This window comes from Falco punctatus (assembly GCF_963210335.1).
Source record: "Falco punctatus genome assembly, chromosome: 4".
NCBI lineage: Eukaryota > Metazoa > Chordata > Aves > Falconiformes > Falconidae > Falco > Falco punctatus.
In genome coordinates this window covers 55,307,621-55,329,110 of record NC_137583.1, presented here as the reverse complement: position 1 = coordinate 55,329,110, position 21,490 = coordinate 55,307,621, and the positions used below count along the sequence as shown (strand labels likewise).

Sequence of the window (21,490 nt, the reverse complement as noted above, 5' to 3'; positions counted from 1 at the left end):
TATGTTAGGGGTACTGGGAGCTAACAAACTGAGGATCTAATGGGGTTGCAGATGGGCCAGGAGTGGCACTCACTTCCTATCTGGAACCAAAAAGCAACTGAAAATAGCCACCAGCATTTAGTTAGCTAACTTCATTTATAAAAGATTATTGAGTAACAGACCAAAGTACTACAGTCTTATGTTTTAAAATCCGAAAGAGGTCAGTTCTCCATTATGTACTGTACTGGAAAGCTGAGCTATGTCAGGTAATGGCTGAACTCAGGCATTACATGTCCAGATGTTGCTGGACTGGAAGTGGTGCCTGCAGATCCACCTTTGATGTTCTGCTTCCAGAAGGATTTATTAAGTCTTGCATGTCTCTGTGTGAATGCAGAAAGCCAGATCCTAAGTCGCTGGGGAAGCAGAAGCAATGGAATCTGACTCCATTAAACTCTTGTTTCATATGACTTGAGAAGAATGTATACGGCAGTGCTTGACCCATCACTTAACCCTTTCCAGTTTCAGGGTGGTTTCTTACCTCATTTTCAGAATGCATTGAGGTACAGAACACAGCTTCAGTGGGCTTTTGACAGCTCTCCAACAAAGCTGAGAGGAGCAAGTGTATTCCTGGTATTTGATAATCCATGAATATATAGTACCTTATTTATGAGTGTCAGAGGCATATTGGACTGGATAAAATTCTTTGGGAAGGCACTGTCTGATCAGGAAATCTCTTGTACTAACTTCACTCGGCTGTAGTTGGACGTGCTGACACTTCCTAACCTTATGCAGTAATTGTGGAGTGGGCAGAAAAGGAGAAGCTGCTGAAAGGGGACTAGCACCTGTGTACCATTTTCTGCAACGTGCTGCAGTACTGTGCTCCTTTGCTGTAGTAAGTGGTTTGAAATAGTTTTGGTTTGGTTTTTTTTTTCCTTCAGAGGGCTGGTTTGGTTTCAGCAATAACTGAAGAGGGAGCTATTTCCTAAGCAAAGTACATGTAATCTGTTTCCAAAGCAAAACGGGGACATTCCTGCCAGACAGTTTGACTTAAGGCCAGTAGTAGAGCATTTGAATTCATGCTGAGCTCTGAGCTCCTGAAAACTCTCACTAAAATCAGCAGGACTGCTGATACTCCTGAAGTTAAGTGGAAGTAACAGAGAGTTGAAGTGAGACTCCAAATAAACATCAACCATTGCAATATGAGGCCTGGCTCTTGCAAGACTTCTGTATCCGTTTGGCCAAATCCTGCAGTGTTTGAAAGCCTTTCAGGATTTGGCCAGAGTGCTTGAGCATTTTGATGCATGAAAAATTACAATGTAGGAGTGGATATTTGTCCAGACCCTCCATTCTCTGTTACTGCTACCTAATGCCTCTGACATAAATGCTAAACTAAGTATTTAGATGAGCAGCTAAAAAATCTATATAGGATTAACCACAGCTGGCTCATCCACAGACACTGCAATTCAGTTTTTGTTTCCCATACAAAACTAAAGATATAAAAATCTTATTTTTCCTTCCATTTGCTGTAGTTTTTCATTCTGTTTTCTCATATGCAAAAAATGCTATTGTTGCATATAGGCTGCAGGCATCCATTGCTACATATGAGAAAAAAAAATGAAGCAAAATGATTGCCATGCTTCAAAAGACAAGCTGAATGTTATCGAATACATGCTTGCAAACTGAGCGGACAGAAATACCTAGCTATAAAAATATCCTGTGGTAATACAGATCCACAGTATTTTGACTCACGTGTTTTAATGAAAGAAATGATCGTGCTTTTTTTCCAACTGCACTTGGACTTGCTGAACTTCATGAGGTTGGCAGGGGCCACCTCTGAAGCCTGTCAGGGTCCCTCTGGATGGCATCCCTTCCCTCCAGCATGTTGACTGCACCACACAATTTGGTGTCATTGGCAAATTTGCTAAGGGTCCACTCAATCCCACTGTCCATGTCACCAATAAAGATGTTGAATACCACTGGTTCCATTACGGACCCCTGAGGAACACCACTCATCACTGGTCTCCACTTGGACATCAAGCCATTGACCACGACTCTTTGAGTGTGACCATCAGCCAATTCCTTATCCACTGAGTGGTCCATCCATTGAATGTATGTCTCTCCAGTTTAGAGACTTAATGTTGATCCCCTTGCAGACATATTGTCATTACATAATGAGTGCACTACATTCCTTTAATCACAGAAAGATAGAGGTGAAAAGCAATTTGTTCACCTGCATCTTCATTTACCGACATAGTACCTAGCATATGATGCCTGAATTCTTCCCCAGAAAAGGAAGAATAGTGGTTGCAAATAAGTAGAAAAAAGGGATTATTTTCTTCCTTGTATTACAAGGGGAACAGAAATTTTTGTTCTGTTGGGTCAGTGATAGCTCTCTATGTCCTGATTGTGTTGTTTTCCCTGTCACTAGGAGTTATTCCATAAAGAAAGTATAATATGCTCTAGAGTTTGCCTACCTACTCAGATGTCATTGTGAATGCAATCTATATTACTTTTTTGTTAAGAATTCCTTTATTGTTAATTAAACCAGAAAAAAGCAATATATAGGTAACAGCAAATCGTCATGTATCCTTAGCTATAAACAAACAGGAGCTAATTTCTTGATTCATAGAATCATAGAACACCAGGTTGGAAGAGACCACAAGGATCATCTGGTCCAATCTTTCTTGGTGAAAGTATGGTCTAGACAAGATGGCCCAGCACCCTGTCCAGCCAGATCTTGAAAGTGTCCAGTGCTGGGGAATCTGCAACTTCCCTGGGAAGATTATTGCAATGGCTGATTGTTCTCATCGTGAAAAAGTTTTCCTCTTGTGCCCAATCAGAATCTCCCCAGGTGTAACTTGTACCCACTACCCCTCATCTTTTCAATGTGACTCCTTGTAAAAAGGGAGTCTCCATCTTATTTGTAGCCAAATACTGGAACACAGTGATAAGCTCTCCCCTAAGCCTTCTTTTCTCAAGGCTGAACAAACCCCGTTGTCTCAGCCTTTCCTCACCTGGCAGGCTTCCCAGCCCTTTGATCATCTTTGTGGCCCTTCTCTGGAAGTTTCCAGCCTGTCCACATCCTTTTTCTATAGCAGGAACCAAAACTGAACACAGTATTCCAAGTGTGGCCTGACAAGTGCTGAGTAGAGTGGGATGATGACTTCTTTATCTCTGCTGGTGATGCCCTTGGTGATGCAGCCCAGCATCCCGTTGGCTATTTTTGCCACAGCAGCACACTGTTCACTCATATTGAGCTTGTCCACCAGGACCCCCAGGTCCCTTTCCACAGAGCTGCTCCCCAGCCAGGTAGGTCCCAGTCTGTGCTGCACTGCTGGATTATGTTTTGCCAGACACAAGACCTTGCATTTGTCTTTGCTGAACTTCAGGTCCTTGTTAGCCCGCGGTGCGGCATTGTGTTGTGGTTATTGTACTGTGTATATTGTGGTGTTGGTAATGGTAACTGGTCCTTGGAAGCTGTAGGTCCAGGAGGTTATTGTAAGGACAGTGTTTCAGTCTGAGTTTTAAACTTTTCTCGGGAGTTGGTTATCTGAGTTTTCCTATTCCATGACTTTAGATATAATGCTTCAGTGGCTGCAGTATATTTCTTCCTTTTTGCCTATATTCTGTAATAGTAGTACAGTCATGAATATATGAAGTAAATAAGGAAAAGTAAAAGTTTGCTTTGACAGAGAAATCATGCAGCAGAAGTAATTAACAGTGAATCAGTTTGTAATACTTCCCTATGTGACTTTATCATGCGAAGGTAGATTGTTGATGAGTTTCCTTGTTGTATAAGCTAATACAATGTATACAGCACTCCTATTATTTTACTGTAGAACTGTCCGTTTTAAGGAAAAGAATGATGTTTCTCCAAGACCATAGGGAGACAAACACAAAACCAAGTATTTGTATGTTGATACCAAATTGCACGCACACACACATCTATACAGAATTATATCAGTAATTCCTTCATGCTCTTTCGTAGCAATTTTATTTAACTTAAATTAAAAATCACATTTTTGTCTCAGTGCCACTTCAGTGGAGAATTTGAAACCCCATCCATCCTTCCATGTTATTTTGATGCTGCTGTTTATAGTTAATTCTCAAAGGAGTACTTCTTACTGTTCTTTTTGTTGAGTCCATGTTCCTCCCAGTAGCGTTAGTTGTGTGAGAGGCACAATCAAAATGTGGATGACTCACTACTTTCTGTTGTGGTTTTTTTTTTTTTTTTATTTTGAGATTTTCAAGGGAATAAAACATTATGTTTAAAAATACACAGTCAATATGAATGATCCAAGATTCCAACTAGAAAGTTGCTGTATCTATACTTACGATTATGTTAAAATGCTTCAAGTTCTGCAGGAATTTGGGAGACATGATGTTGAAGGAACATATTCAGGTCAAAGGTGCCAAACTATGAAAGACTTTCCTGAGTCTTTGTACCTGTGCAGAGCCTTGATTGACAGTGAGAAAAGGTTCTTTGCCACCTTTAATACCTTGAGGTGGGGTCAGCTCTCCTTTGAGCAGGGGGGTTGCACCAGATGACCTTGAGAGGTCCCTTCCAACCTCAACCATTCTGTGATTCTGCTTAATGCTGAATTCCCTACAAGAAGGAAGTATTCATCACTAAACTGAACACACAGAATGAAGAATGAGGGTCTGTAGTGGAATGGAATTAATGATCTTTAGGAAGTATAAAAAAATAAATAACTGTTAAAGTTGGTGCCTGACCTTGGATTAAAAGTTTTCTATTGCTTTTCTGGAAAAAACATGGTGAATATGAATAATGAGTTATTTGGGAAGGCTAAATGGTGTTAGAAGGTCAAGATTTCCCCATGTTTCGTGGCTTTAGCAAGCAAAATGGAGAAAGGCAAGCAAACCCACTTCACAGCAGTTGAGAAACTGTTCTTTTGTCTCAGCTACAGAGAAATACTACAGCTGTTGATACAGCCTCTGAAGTTGAAGTGCTCTCCTGATTTTCCATGCCCCTTAATTCTATCAATGCAAGGTGTGTTGCTGATGTGGAAACCCTCCAGTTCTCAGCCAAATGGTTTCTAAATGAGTAAATGTGAGCTGCCCAGCTGTGTTCTGACTGGGCAGTTCTGCAGTGTAGTGGAACCACATTATGCTGAGTTAGATGGGCAGATATTATCTGTAGACCTCAGTTTCACTTCTGGTAGTTAAGAAGAAGAACATATTGCAATGTTTGAACTGCTAATTTTCATGCATAATGTCAACACCCTCCCTTCCCCAATTTTAAGAAAAATAGCATAGAAACTAGAATCAGAGTAATGAAGGAAGAAAAAAGTGTAAAACTGGAATCAGAGACTAAAGGGAATAAAACAACTTAGCAATTGACTCGAAGTTAAGGATATCTTGCCAATTTCATAGAAACTGAAAGGGAATGGCTATCAGAAGGGCAAAAAGAAATTTGAGTATCTTTACATCAGAACAAAAATTTCCTTCTGCCATTAGCAAAAGGATACAGCAATAGATCCCATTGTCCAAAGGCAGAGATCTATAATACAGTTTCAGGAGTAAGGAAGATAATTGATTCTCCACTCATCCTTTGATTGTGAACAAGCAGCCTACTTATCCGGTTCTTCTAATTGCTTCTGCCATACCCTCCTTTGCCTTGCCATTAGTCTTGGCTGCAAACTGAATGTGAGCTAGTGGTTTCCTTTCAGAAGTCTGCCAGTACAGATGACTATTTCAGACAGTAGGGACAGTTTTATGACTGTGTAGTTTGGCTTCAGATGCCTTTTCCAACCAAAACCTAAGTATCTTTGATGCACTTCATCTCCACCACCAGGAAAGCAAGTGCCAGTGAGTTCAGAGCCAGGGTTTCTCTTACTGCCATTGCCTCTCAACTGAGTTCACCTTACATGAGGACTTTTCAGTGGTTCCCAAAATATCACTCGTTATTTGGTAATAAGCGTTTTTCTACCAGTGCTCTGCATTCAAACACAAATAGGGTAGGGTTAGTGAATTGTCATAGATACCAAGTTCCTTAGTGGAATATTACTCATATTTCATAGAATCTTAGAAATTACAGATGGAGAAGACCTTTTAAGGTCATTTGTTTCTATGACAGATTATTCATTACTATATATATCTATTTACTGTAATACTTTTTCCAGAGTTTTGTCCAGTCCAGTCTTAAATGACTCAAGTGACACCTCTCTCCTAAGAATATGTTCCAGTGTCTAGCAGTCTTTTGTTTTAGGATGGTTTCCCTTATATTCACCTTACATCAGCTTTTTTTCTGGTGTGTTATACATAGCTGAAGTTGATTTTTGACTGATCTTTGTGTTCCTTGCTACATGTTCGCCTCTTTTGAAATACTTACAAATATTTTTCATGTTCCTTTAGGCATTTTTTGTTTTGTTCAAAGCTTGTACTGTCTGCTTGTATTTTTATCTTTCCTGCTCTGAAATTTTGCTGTTGTTTTTCTGTTAGGTTTTGTTGATTTGTTTATATTACTTCCATGTATTTAAGGACTGCTCTAACTTTGTCACACTGTGACTCTCACTGATAAAGGGTAACAACAGTCACCTGCTCATAGCATGATTCTCAGCATTAGAAAATTACATTAGCACATTTGTCGCTGCAGTTTATCACAGGCATATGCCTTCTTACTTCCAGTTTCAAGCACACTGAATGCACAATTTCTTCTCAATGTTTTAGTGTGCTTTCCTCCAAAATGGCCTTTATACTATAATTATGAACTCAGTCTAATCTTCTGTGGTAAGGCAATATGTGTTCATAGAGCAAAGGTACCTGCCTTCAACTCCCTGCATTTCTGTGTAAGACTGACAAGGAGGGAATGGCTTGGCTTTGCTTTGCTTTCTGAACTACCTATGGCTTTCTTCATCCTGAATGGAGACCAGTACAGGTGAACCCATGGTGGTACTGAAAATTCCTGCCAGTTCCCTTTCATATGTTCCAACAAAAATTCCCTGAAAATTCACTTTTATGGAGCTGGGAGATCCTTAAAGGAAAACAAAATACTAATCTTCTCAAAAAAATCCTCAAAAAAAGGGTTTTTGTATTCTTTCAGATATCTGAGAATTTCACAATAGTATTTTGAAAGTGTTATGGTCCTTAAAGGGCAAATATTCACACTTTCTGTTATTAACAAGAATAAATGAGCTTATTTTCTATGTGAGGACCAAGCCTATATACCTGTCAGTTATACATGACTGAATGCCAAAAACTGCCAAGATCCTCTCACACATTTTTATCCTGGACACAAGCTGTGCTGATTTACGTTGGAACATTGGCAGAGAATGTTGGCTGTGAATTTCTCAGCAAGTCCAGTGCAGGATTTGACTTCATCAGCATAAGCAGAACACAAGCAATCCAGGAGATCTCTGGACTGCACTGATGATAGTTTCATGATACAGGTGATTGGGGAATATTTTCCTGTGGGAGTGGAAACAATGGAACAGGTTGCTTAGGGAAGCTTTGGTGACTCCATCCTTGGAGATACTCAAAACATGACTGGACATGGCCTTGAGCAACTTGCTCTACTTGAAGCTTCTCTGAGCAGAAGGTTGGACTAGGTGAGCTCCAGAGGTCCCTTCCGACCTCAGCTATTCTGTGATTCTGAACTCATGACAGAAATAAGAGAGCTGAAGGAGCTGACCTCTTAAATATGGGCTTTCACTGAAACAGGAAAATACAGTGCCTAATTATAGTTAATATATGAATGTCAGATTTCATAAAGAATACTAATCAACATTTTGGTTTTAATTGTATTTTTTAAATAAAATTGAATTTCCAACTCAAAGGAAAAATAGTTCCAGCAAAGTTATGTAATGTATATTATTTACCCAACAGATATGATCGGCTCCAGTCTTTTCTACTATGCATTTTGTTGTAAAAATAGGTTTTCTAGGAGTCATGAATTCTGTACTGTTTGCCCAGTGGGCTGTAATATTTCACTATTATATACAAAATCAATCTGTCACATGAGATTGCTTTGTCTAAAATAATATCTGGCATTTTAGTAAGTAATAAAGTTTTGATCCTGTGAGATGATGAACAGTTCCTAAAAGTACTCATCACCTTGATAGCGTGTTCTGCAAAATGTGGTCTGAGCTCAGATGGCCATATTGTTATAAACTGTTATAAACAGTCAGAAAACCCCAACTGATTCAGTATATGCCAGCATACTCATTCACATGCAGTATGCATGAGCAATGTCTGAGGAATTCATTAATTTTTTCCCACTGTGAGAGGAAGAGGACGTATGGGGCAATAGTGGCATTTCTAGGAAATAGTTTAGTCAGAGTGCAACATTTCAGATAAAAACAGAAAAGAATGCAGAGTTGGAGCAGCCTAATAGTAAATTACCTTTGCATGTTTCCTTCCATCTTTCTTTGTGATCTGTGTGTAGCATCAGGCGTTGTCCCCAAGCCACATGAAGAAGCACATGGCGTCATCTCAAGTGTTCGTCAATGCTTCGGTGTGGCTTTGTCGGCAGGAAGCACAGTAAGAATAGTGCAGTTGGCACCTTCCCTGAGAGACTAACCAAACCCTCCCGGAGTGTGCTTAGCGCCAGCCGGGGAATAAGTCTTTATTTGGCTCTTGCAATTGGCAATCAGAATGGCTGTCAAACAAAATGGGGTCACTGTTGGGCAACATGGATTTAACTAGCCCATATATAGAAAAAGAGAGAGAGAGAGATTGTAGGTGCCAAATCACTCAGTAGTGAAAACCTTCAAGTTACATAACACCTTTTATAACATAATGCTTGGGCTGGAAAAAAGAACCTAAAATAAAAGTAATAAACTATTGTGACTTTTTGTTTTGTGCCAATGGATTTATGGCATCAGAGCCTTCGACATAACATCTGTGTGTGCTGGCATTTGCCCTTTTAGTATTTTTCCAGCACTCTATAGGAAGAAGCACTTTGCAATTACTGGAAATGACAAATGGCTTCTGTATAATTTCTTTATTTTTGGAAAGGATGTAAAGTGGGAAGGGTCCAGCCCATTGCCTAAAATGCGTTCAGTCAGTTGAGAACTTGCCTTGTTCATGCAGACATAGAGGGAATCTAGATCTTCTCAAATGGAAAGCAAGAACAGACAATATACATCGTATATCACTGATAAAGCTTCACACCATTTCCTTTCACTGTGTCTACATATGAGCATCAAGGAAAGCATGGTAGGAAGCAGCATAAGAAATCACCTGCTCCTTAAAAACAATTAGTTGTTTGCAGGTAGTACAGGGAATTTTTGTTTCCTTATGTGTTACTCTCCCTAAGATTAGATTACTTTACCAGGCATTAAAATCTTCTCTGCAATATGGGTGCTCATCACTAGGCGGTTGTATGTATTTACCTTTTTTAATAATAAAATAAGAGAACTACACTACTCCTCAGTGTAAGCTTTTGTCTTCTTCCAATTTAACACTTGATATTAGCTTTCAGGAAGATAATTTATTTTGCTAAAGTCTGTCAAGTTACAGGGGGTTGGATTGTTAAAAATCTGAGGTTTCTGACAAGAAGTGTAAGGCCCTGAAAATTCCACATCCTTAAAAATAAATGGTCTAAAAGTTGATGGCCAAAACCAGGCAGAGTGGGTGCATATGCCTGAAAAACAGAATGGAGGGTTGTATTCACCTCCACTGATGTGAATTGATTGAGCGTTGAAGTCTGGGAACTCTTCTTAATGTTTTATACAGTGTCTCTTAACTGGTATCTTGTAAGCATCTATCTTTAGTGGAATTTTAGCCCTCAGTTTTAATTTACTGATACTTGTTTATTTTGCTGGCAACTGTTTTGAGTTGCTAAATGTAATGGTCAGTTCACACAAGTGGTTGGTACTGTGCTCCTTGAAAACTCCATGGTAGGAATGCTGCACAGAAAATTTTTTGATAAAGTACAGTATGAATATATGAGCTACACTTTTATTATAGTAGGTCTGGGTTTACAGCTGGAGATAAATATTTGTTTCTTGCCTGTGAGAGAGCATTCTATTCATGTGAGCCCAACTCATCATGCAGTTCAAACCATCTTGTAGCTCAACTCGTGATTATCATCATTATTTTTTCCATACACAAACCTTCTCAGCAAAGGTGTTTTTTTCTCCTGAATTGTCACTACAGTTAAAATGCAGCAGGACAGATGCAGATTTGTGTGTGAGCTTATTAGAAATGACTCTTTCAATGACAAAGTTTTTTTAATTTACCTTGTTCATGTCTGTCAATGAGCCATCTGTTCATGAATTATCTTTCATACTGCTAATGTGCCAATCAAATCAGGTGCAGGCCTTAACTAAAAAAGAAGTTTGGAGAAATTAAGTGTATGAGCTCTGTTGCCCTTACCAACCAGGCTTGCAAGCATGTCAGAATTTATATTAAATCTTCTTGACAAGGCCTTTTTCCTATGGAAATATATTACCTGCTATTCATTATGATTATTTCCTTTGCATCTTTACAATTGCTTTTAATAATTCTGTTGTTATAATTTTGCCCTAAAGCAGTGGCAAGCTGCATTGCATACAATGGCCTTGTTTACCCTTTTGCAGACATTAGCAGTCTAAATTTTCTTATCTACTCCCCAGATCTTACTGTACCAAGAATGACATATGTGTCTGTATATGGTGTAACAGCACAAGGCTGGAGGATTGCAACTTCTAGGCAACCTTCTGACACTATATTATGATGCAGAAAATATGTATGTCCTGTAGAAAAGCTGTTGTAATCAGGCAGTGAAAATAAGTTTTACCAACACAGTCATCTTAAAGCCAGTGATGGTCAGTGTTTATTTTTTAAGCTCCTTTGTTTATTTGACCTTTTGTGTATTGTAGTATAAATAGGAAATAGTGGAATGTGCATGCACTATTGTGCCAAGAAGTGATTTCTCTGCAAGTTCAGCTATTCTTCGTAAATTCAGTTTTCTGCAATGCGTGAAGATCAAATAGGACTGTTCAAATATTTAGAGAAAGTACTGTATACTATGTTTATAATGAAGCATATTTTCTTCCTGTCCCATTTTTCTGCCATGACGGATGACTTCCCCCTTCCTCAGTTTTCTAACTGTATGGTTTTATGTGTACAATAAATTTTCCTGAACAGTAACCATCTGCTGAAATGGAAATTGCAATAAATGTCCTGACAGCGTTTTGAGAAACACAAGTTACCCTTGAAGGAACATACACCTGCAAAAATACCCCACTTAACCGAAAAATACCCTACATCAATCTTTGATGTCCGTACTTTCCTCAGCTTGATGGGAATTCCTAGCCTTGAGAATTCAAAGCACTTTGCGTCCTGGGCTTGGTTCTTCCTGGAATGGGTGTAGAACCAAAATCTTCTAGACTTTACAGAAAGCAATGATGTTACAAACCCTGGTGCCACGTGAGCTATATATCAATTATACCACAATTGACTTGACTTTCTTTTACAGATTTTTTCAGATGAAACACTGCTGAGGAGAAGTGTTTGGGACAAAAATGAATCAAGGCTACTAATTTGATGTAGGGAGTGATCTATGTGCCTAAACAAAGGCGCATAGTGCTATTTGACACTCTAAGGTATCCAAGACATCTAATGAAGCTAGGAGATATGATACAGTACCTATAGGAGACCAAGCCCTGAAGCAGCAGTTGAGGCTGGATAGTATGCTGTAACCTGTAGTGCTGCATTCTTAAGTACTAAGAGCTCTGCTTTTTGCAAAACTAGATTGAATTGGATTGACCTGGGGAGAAACACATTATTCTGTAGGAAACAAGAAGCAATAGTGTACAATTTCAGGCAGAACAAAATTGTGGATTGTAGCTATGTTTAGGTGTAGTTGTGACATGAGTACCTGGCTAAAAAATATTTTATTGGCAAATATAGTGTCATTGCAACCCTTTCCCTGACCCGGAAAGATGAAAATACTAGCAGGTAGCTAGCAGAAAGAAATCTCCACTGAAATTCAGTATTAGAGAAAGCAAGAGGAAATCTGATTGTATTTTAGAATATACCACACTCAGCTATTTGAAACTCTATATCACATTTAAAGTACTGCCATATTCAGCAAGAGCTCAATACTATTTATGCCACTACACAGATTTGCTCTCAGCCAGCCCTTTTATATTGACCTGCTGGGCATCCTATTTATTTTTACCTCAAATCCCTACTAACAAAGTGATTCATTTCTATTTTATCTTTTTTAAATTGTGGCCATCCACATTTCATTGCATAAATCCTTTACCTTGTTTATAGAGAAAAAAATGTTTCTGTTCTTATAGTATCAAAGACTGCCAGTGAGAAAGGTGCCAAAATGCTTTTAAATGGGAAAAGTCCTGAATGTGATAGGTCTGTGTTCTGCTTTTGTTCATCTTTCACACACTGAAAAAGGAAATTAAGTTAGTGGAAAGTATGTGATATGACAGCAGTTGTTGCTATAATAATATCATGCATACAAAGAATATTGCTGAGGAAATTATTCCATACTATTTTTGAAAGAACTGTCAATGCAATACCTTTTTTCCAAAGCAAAGGCCAATGATGCAGTATTGCTCTTTTGAAAAAAAAAGAAAAAAAAGAAACCGAACCAAAAAAACCCCACAACCAAAATCCCCCATGTTTTTACAGTAGTTATTTGAAACTTTTCCTTGGTTCTGAATTCATTTTGGTATCAATTCAACAGGAAAAATAAACCCATCTAATCTCTGAAAATCTAACATTCTATTTAAGTTCTGACTTTTCAAACAAGTTTAAATGCTTAGTCCTTTTAGTAGTTGTTTATATGCATTTTCTACCTGTTATTTATTTAATATACAATTAAACCACAAGGGCAGTTGGACAACTGCTACCTATTAGTGCATTAAAAAAATTACCCTGGTAAAGGAAGCTAGTCTAACACCTAATCCCACTTATATTATTTGGATATTTCAAGTAGTTTAAGGACTAACTTATATCTCATCGTGATCCTGATCAGAGATGTAAATTTTATTTTAGGTCCAGATCCTTTGAACTCAGAGGCAGTCACATATCCATTAATTTCCTCACTTGAAATTCAGGGCAGTATAAAATATGCCCCTGTACATGAGCTTGCAGGACCTGACATATACTGAAATTACAGAAATTAAATGAAACTGATGTTGAAAGAAGACTGAAATTCTGAATTAATTGCAGCATACTGCCCTGTGCTGGCAGTTTTTACTGATGAGCTCTTGAAGTTCAGCTTTCTTCCACTGAAAAAGTTTTTTTGCTCTAACATCATTTATTTCCTTATTAAAAAAATGTTAGTGAGACTGAGCTTCTTTGTATGGAACATTTTAAAAGCTAAAGGTGAAAACCAATTAATATGGTTTTTAGCTATGTGCCTCTTTTATTATCTTTCTCTACTCACCTACACACCTTTCTGTGTGTGTGTATACATATATATACACACATAAAAATTATATGTTTGTGTGGGCACACTCAATATTTCTCTTTGTTTCTTTGAACAACTCTTCTCATTAGAAGTGAACATTTAGTCATTCATGTTTTGTTTAATTTTAATGTAGGAAGTCTCCAACATCCACTTGCTATAAAGAAGACCAGATAAAAGATGTCCTAGAATTAGGTAAGTTATGTCAAGCTTCAGTTTGGCTTTTGCCACTGTATTCTTCAGAGCAGCTGTAACCAAATGTGTATGAGTCGCTTCTTTGTAACTCTTCATTGATTCAGAATAATTGCATTTGATATTAACTTCTTAGGTAAGACTGTGTAAAGAAGTCATTAAGAAGTAATTAAACAAAGGCTGGCTCTTGTGTTTTTTATCTGTCTTTCCTGGCTAAAATTGTGTTTTCTTTTTTATAAAGACACACGAGAAGAAAGTGTTAATTGTCATATTGATGAACCCGTGTCACTGAGCCTGCTGGGGGAAGCAATTTTTTTAATCCAACACATTATATGATTTATTTTTTTTCAGTTGATGTTGAGGATGAAGGATCAACTGGAGAAGTTAGTAAGAACCCGGATCTTTCAACACTGTATATGCTTCAAGTAGTATCAAAGGCAATTGATATTTCTCTTGCAAAAGTAAGATGATAGTGGATACGAATAGATGTGTGAGAATGTTATTTTACTTCAAGTTAGCCAAAGCTGTGATGGAATGCTCTGTGTTGCATGTTTGTGTGGGATTTAACGTGCTCTATTCATTCCCGAGTATATTCCTTACTTAGTATTCAAGTGGAAAAGTAATATAGGGATGCCTGTCCAAAATTCAGAAAAATACCAGAAGGGCATGCCACTTGAAACACAGATAACAGCTTTAATTAATGAAGCTTGTATTATTTTATTAATGCCTCTAATGAGTTATTCACATGCTTATTCTCCAGTCCTTAAATTGACAGTGGTTCAGAACAAGTTTATTATTACCCTGTGTGTATCTGTCCCCATATCTATGTTTCTCCCTTGCTTATCGTCCTTATTTTAAGCGGAGATGGAACCATTAAATACCTTTAATATTTTCCATCCCATTCAAACAGAGGGAATAAAAAACAGAGAAAAGATGGCGAGTGTGCCTTCCAATTTCATTTCTAGATCAAAGAGCTCCGAGTAACAATACGAACACCAAGCAGTCTGTTCTTACTTACTCAGCTTTACTTTAGCATGAATGCAATTTCTTCAGTTTAGCTATTCCTGAGTAGTAGTGGTCTGCAGTTGTTCAGGGCCAAGATCTGAATTTGGCTTATGCTGATATGCAATCTGACATACGGTAGTCAAACTTTTGAGAAACATTTATCTTGTATCAGCAATTTTGACAGGCAAAACTGCCTTTTCTCAGTCCTGCATCCAGCAACAGTGCTTTTCTCTTCAATGTAACCATTAGTAGGCATTGCTCTTCTAGCTGTTACATTTAAGGCAACATTCTGTAATGCTTTCATGGGAAACTGTGCCCCAGACAATCTGCATAAACAGTTTCCGATGCTGAGCAGCACACGGCATTATGAGTTGAAGGAATATTGCAGGAAAAGGAAAAAATTGCTCCTTTTCATTTGGGTGTTGCTATTTACAGTATGTATAAAACAGAAAAGGGTGGGTATAGTGAGTTAGTCATTACCCTTCCACACTCCTCCTTTCTTTTCTACAAATTACTGTAAGAAAATGTACCCGTGTTTTGGATTTGTTTTTAAAATGAGAATTTTTTTTCTTTTTCTTTTTTTTTTTATTAGGAATTAAAAAATCTTTTGTTTGGCTCTAGTCTTTCTTGCTTCAGTGAAGAATGGAAAATACAGAGTTTTACATTTAATAATATACCACAGTTAAAATACGGCATTGTGCAAAAAAAGGTACTGTAAATTACTTCCTTAAAGTCATCTTTGCTTTTTACATTGAGTTTACAAAGGCTGTGTTTCAGCAGTAAAAAAAAAAAAAAGTCTTCTAAAGACTCTTCTCTTTCTTCAACTTCTCTGGTTATCTCTGGTTGATGTCAACTTGTCAATCTTATTAGAAGACTTGAGATGGGTGGAATATTTCTGAAAGAACTTAAAGTAGCTACAGAAAGTGTGTAAATGTGTGTGTGGCAGGGAGTTATTTGTAGGGAGGAAGACAAGCCATCTCAGCTGAAAGCTAGTGGTGGTAAAAGAATAAAAGCACATAAATCAAGGATGGAGTTTAAGAGAAAAAAGATATGTGGGCGCAATGTTTTATAAGCTTAAGGTGGAACTTGATCTGTCTCAAAATGAGGGGATGTAGCAAGAATTGCCTGCAGTGCCTGGGAAATCACAAGGAGATTTTTGCCTCTTAAAGACATGGGTGTCACATGATAAGGCTCATTTCTAAAATAAAAAGGGAACAAATTCCCCTGCAGTGTTACTGGGACTGGGGACTGGAACTGCTGGTGGGACCACCTCTTTTGCAGCCATGTTTCTATAATTGTGGACTGCAGCCATGAGATGCAAGCTCCTCCCTAAAACAAGGTTTTCATCAGTTCCTAGGCATCATCTACCAGATGGCCCTTTCTAAAATCCCCAGCAGGTCCCTGTGGTGACCAGCTCTGGTAAAACCACCATACCATGACCAGGGTCAGCCTGGAAAGCATGTTTCCAATCCATAGAAATTTTTGGTGCTAACAAAGGTCTCTTTGGTCTAGGGCATTGAGTGGGAGACTCACTCATCTGGTGTTTATCTTGTCAACCTTGCCTGAGCACCTGACTCTTACGGACTGAGACTGCAGTGCTTCAGACTGTCCTTCTACTTTGTATGCAGGATGCAGTTGGTCAGTGTGGTTTCTCAGCTGGTCAGTGCATAGACCCAGACCAGGGACCACACATAGGGCACAGGATATGTAGCTGACTCCAAAGTCAAACAGATCCATCGTAAAAATGCATCCTCCTCAGCTGCAGCTTAATGCTTTCGTCTCTGTGGCTCCATACATATGCTTCTGGGATATCCATGCATCAGGTCTCTTCTCTTAAGAGCAAAGATCTGAGGACTTCAGTAAAGACTAGGAAAGGAGCAGACTGCTCGTTACAAAACACTCATCAAGCTTCTGTGCTGATGCAGAAAATCTTTATCTGGCCTGAGAGAAGTAGACCGTTATGTACTATACAGAAGTGAGAGGAAGAGAAGCTTTGGGGCAAGGAAAATGGCTAACAAATTATGTCATTAAGATTTTTAATTAACTTACCTTGTCTAGTTAAATATTTCATTAGGCTGATTATCTCAGAAGAAAGCTGCCTATGTTTAAGCAAAACCTAGCAGGAAAAAATATATTAAATGTTAATTTAAACTCCAAAAGGAATCATGGCAGTAATGTTTACTGGTGCACAGTAAATTTTTGGTGTTTCCAGACCCTGCTGCTAGAGAAAGGATGTCTTGTCACTTTTAGCAACTCACTGGCCATTAGATTTCCTACTGCAAGTTCCACAACAGGAAGGGTAAACCAGAGTGTTTTGCTTAGATGCTTTTATTTCACATAGTTAATATATGCCTCCTCACTTCCAAAATTCATTTCAGCTGAACATTTGTTTGATTCTTTCCTACGTTAAGTTTCTGTGGTGCTATAAGAAGATATTCAAAGTGGTTCCTATAGTTTTTTTGACTGGGAGAATTTCCCTGGTGGACTGAAATAAACCTTGTTTTTTTTCCTTAATATGTTTCAGATTATTCACTCATTAGTTGTGTGTGTAATTCCAGAGAGGTAGCATGCATGTATTACAAATGAGAAAATGGAAGTTATCAGTATCTAAGCTATTTTCTGGCTACAGGACCTTTATTTTCCAGGTTGCATACTGTGCATAACTGCATGTGCCTGCAGGTCTCATCCCTTTAGACAATGCTATACTTGAGACAACTAGAGAATTAAACTGATAATCTTGATCACATTGCTATCAAATCTATCAAATGCAGCGCTGCTGGCTGCACTTTTAATTCTTCTCCAGGGTTTTGAGAAGAGTTTGACAGATCTTAAACTGATTCATCACAGCCTGGTTGTGATCTACAGAGGAAATCAGAGGTGCAGCTGTAGCATATGGCAGGAGTGTAATCTTGGGTTAATCTCATGCTATGGAGAGTAGCAACAGCATAGACTTTGTCATGGGTTAAAATCAGAAAACAGACTCTCCAGAAAACTTTCTTACCCTTATTGTTGTTTTTATTTTTTATTTTACCTGGCTAGACAAAGCTAGCACTGATACGTCGGCCAGTATGAGATGCTGGTTTAGGAGGGACCTGTGTTAAAGTAATGGACTTCCTAATGTTAAGAATGAGCCCATTTCTGAGAATGGCAGCATGTGCTGACAGACACATGGGAAAGCATCTGCGGGATTTAATATACTGAATCCTCTGTTAAGTTGCAGTAATTCCGAGTACTGACAATGTGACGTGTGGTATTGTGGTATCTGTGATAGTCCTGTGTCCTGCACAGCCTGCTCCGTTCATGCATAGGTGTTGCAGACAAATGATGGCTTTTCTGTGTCTCCTCAGAAAACTACTTGAGTAAATAATATGATATGAGCCATCTGGGAGAGAACTGAATGATAAAGGAGGGAGACTTGTGCTGGAGGAAGTTTTCTAGGCAACAAGAGGGCATACCTTTTACTTCTCAGGACAGCTTGTGCAGCTGTCTGGCATATAGTTAACCCATAGGAACAGGTCTTGGGCATGCCATATGGTGGGCTAGGTGGCAGGGAATAAGCAAGGAGAATGAAATACATTGCTACCCCTTCTCATAGTCTTTCAAAACAGCTATAAATCTATTTTCCATAAAGTTTAAAGTTAATATGGTATTTACTGGTATTGTGATTTTTTCCTAACATTAATAATTTGAAAGGTTCAAACTTCCTTTGTTTTCTTTCTCTTCGCCAGTGAGATAGCTGCCTTGTACAGAGGGCTAGACATAAAACTAAAATCTGTATTAAGTAATGTAAATGGGTTCTAGAAGGGAGGCATCATGCTCAGAGGAGGTAAAAGAGCAAGGCTTATTTTCACTCTTTGGAAAACAGTCAGATTTGATTTCTCTTTGGAAGTTAAAGTAGACTGTGGGTCAATAGGTCCACATAATTGCATAATTGCAGATCTGATTTTTAAAAACTTTCCTTTGATGCTATATGTCAATATGTCACGACAGATGTCTAGGCATTTTCAGGAAAAATAAGTGGAAAACACAATACCAACTAGTAACAATGATTTTCATTGGCTTGCAAAAAAACCCCATCAGCAAGAGGGTAGTACAAAGTCATGGATGGAAAGAGAGAGATGAAAGAATGACTTAAGCCTCAGTGGAAGCATATGGCTCGCAAAAGTTTTCATCAGCACCAAACAGTGCAAATTGTTTTGCTCATAGAGTGTCCCATTATTCCCCTCAGGGTGGCCCATGTGGAGTACTGGCTGCAGTTCAAGCTTGTGTCCTACAACAGCTTATCTTTGCAGACAGTAACAGGAATAAAGACGCTCGGTAAGTCAGCAGTTGACATCAGAAATATTTTCCATATAAAAGTAATTTTTTTTTTCTCTGCTGCAGCCACTCAGGAGCCTTTTGAGTTTGAACTTATTGAACTTCTCTTTGTGTCTGAGAAAGAAATAAAGCAGCATATGATTTGCTTGTATTTACTTCCCTTTCAACTGTAGGAATTTAAAGTTGGTGTTTTATTTGTATAATTACTTGCTTGTCATTAACCCAAGAATCTCTAAAAAAATTGAACAGCTTGAATTGAGGCCAATGAAAATTATTTAACTTTGAGATCCCATGGAGATATGATTTCAAATAAAATGTAATCAAGGTTTGAAAGACCATGAATTTCATGCAGTTTTTGACACTAAGAATCTCAGGGAGGGTGAAAAATTAAAGTAACATCTATAATTATTTTTTATTGCTACTGTCTTTGATCTTTCACGGTTAAACTCCTTAACAGAATTTTAATTTAAATTCTGTATGTACTTAATTTAAAAGAATATTACTAAGTATTGCTAGTGTCAAGGAAAATTACTTGCTATAATACTAATGTACTTGTTACTTTGCTAAAGGAACAGGGTTATTCAGTGAAATGCTAGAAAATAATGTCTAAAAAACTACTTTATCACCAGACTGCTTGTATTTGCCTTTTGTTTTCAATAAGAAATTAAATGCAATACAAAAGAAAAAATTCACAAAGTTTTCCTGTGTTTTATAGGTACAGTTTGTTGAATAGGGATAACAGTAGTTTACTGGTTTAAGCTGCTATCACCTTGTGTTATTTGTGGGTGATACACTGAACACAATTCAGCCAGAAGAAAAGATTTCATGCTGAGATTTTTCTTAAATTTCATTACCTTACAATGTAAACATGTTCATCGTGTACAAATTTGGCCTTAAATATACCCTTATCTGCTTGCAACTGTTTAGGAAAGGACGGTCTCTTTTGATTTGTCTTAGTTTTGTCTGTCTGGCAATTAATGTAAATTCGTTGTTTGGGCTATTTTAATCAATAATTGAAAGAATCGCGCACCTGTAGAACATCATTATTTGTCTTCAGCACCCAGGATGGGAGGTGACAGTTAATCAAAGGATTACCAAGTCCTAGGGGTAATCCAAGTCCACACAAGTGCACAGGTCCAGCAGTTCTAGCAGATAGGCAGTCCTAATGTGAGACACCTAGTAAGCCATTAGAAATGTTGAAAACCAGGCTTAGAGTCTGAACACAATACTGAAAGTTGTACCATTACTACTATTGCTGTGGCTAGTTATTATTGGCACTGATTGCTTGCGGACCCCAGAACAAGGGCCAAATAAGTTGCTATGAATTCATCACTTGAAAATTGCCTGTTCCTTGAAGTCACTTAAAAGCAATTAGCATGGGCTGATAAAGAGACAGGGTCAGTGATATAAGATATGTGCAGAGTGTAATGTCAAGTTAATTCTAAAATGTTACGCAGTTTAGGTTTTTTCTTCTTCAGTTCTTCAATATATCTCATTGTTAATTCATACCAAGAGCCTGCTGTACAAAGTACACTTTTTAAAAGTGCAAAAATTAGCTAGCAAAACTTTATTATTCTAATTCAGATGATAATGAGAGGCACATTAAAACTCTTGTCCACATAACAGAGAAAAGTCAGAAACTTCCATGCAAGAAAATCAGTACATATTTAGATTTTATGACCAGGAATCTCCACAGAACTCACTGAAGAATTATTTCTGGTTATGAAAACCAAGAATTTGTTTCAGCTTGGAGGACAGCCTTTGATCATCTGCTCCTTGGTCCCTTTGAGTCTCAGGTCATCCTTAGTGAAAATAGAGATGTTAAGCTTTTCTTCTTTCAACACAGTTCAATGATTGTAAATGATATAAAAATAATGTGGCACCCAAATAACAGGATTGAGGCCAGATTTTTTATACTATAAATGTCCGAACGCATGCCAGCTACAATGTATCCTGTTTACTTGGCAATATTTGCCTCTCCTATTTTTCCTTTCCTATTATCCACATGGTTTTAAAAGATTTTGTTTTATTCATGAGGTATAAACATATTTTTCTTATGATGTGTTTGCCATGGGCAGAAACTCTTAGTCAAGCAGAAAGAAAGGGAAATCTCAGAGCTTGAAATGAGAGGATTAATATTCCTTTCTAATTCTAACCTGAATTTTCAAATTATTAGGCACTTCACAGTAAGTGTTTGACTTCAGGCTTCTTCAACATTCAAGAAACAATTATCATGTCTCCTTCTTACTCTGCTACCTCTCTCAGAAACAAAAAATAGTTGCTATGCTTACCATAAATTTCTGAGTGCCTGTATTAGAACACAGGCAGAGATAAGAGAAAATTATGATTATATATTTTTTACTTGAAAACTCTTACCAATTATTTCCCATATCTCACATCCTTCAGAGAAGGAAATATTCTCTAAATGAACATTATGTTCAAGGCAGACATTGTACTTGAAAGTCTGTTTAATTTTTTGATGTTTGGTGTTTCTTGTTTAGTCTTTTGAATTATTAGATCTTTTACTGTAATGCTGGGAACAGGTTTTGACATCATCTCTCATACTGGTAACACTCTTAAGACTGATAATATCTGAATTTCAAAGACTGCCATTCTTGA

At 37.8% G+C, this 21,490-nt stretch overlaps 1 protein-coding gene across 1 annotated transcript in view; it reads left to right on the top strand.

Annotated features, from left to right (window-relative positions):
• MINDY4 (MINDY lysine 48 deubiquitinase 4) overlaps nucleotides 1–21,490 on the top strand; it is an 82,907-nt gene that overhangs the window by 12,473 nt on the left and 48,944 nt on the right. The window contains exons 6-9 of the mRNA XM_080387689.1: nucleotides 13,494–13,552; nucleotides 13,901–14,010; nucleotides 15,147–15,263; nucleotides 18,783–18,871. Coding sequence (XP_080243815.1) covers nucleotides 13,494–13,552; nucleotides 13,901–14,010; nucleotides 15,147–15,263; nucleotides 18,783–18,871 — 375 coding nt within the window. The remainder of the gene's footprint in view (nucleotides 1–13,493; nucleotides 13,553–13,900; nucleotides 14,011–15,146; nucleotides 15,264–18,782; nucleotides 18,872–21,490) is intronic.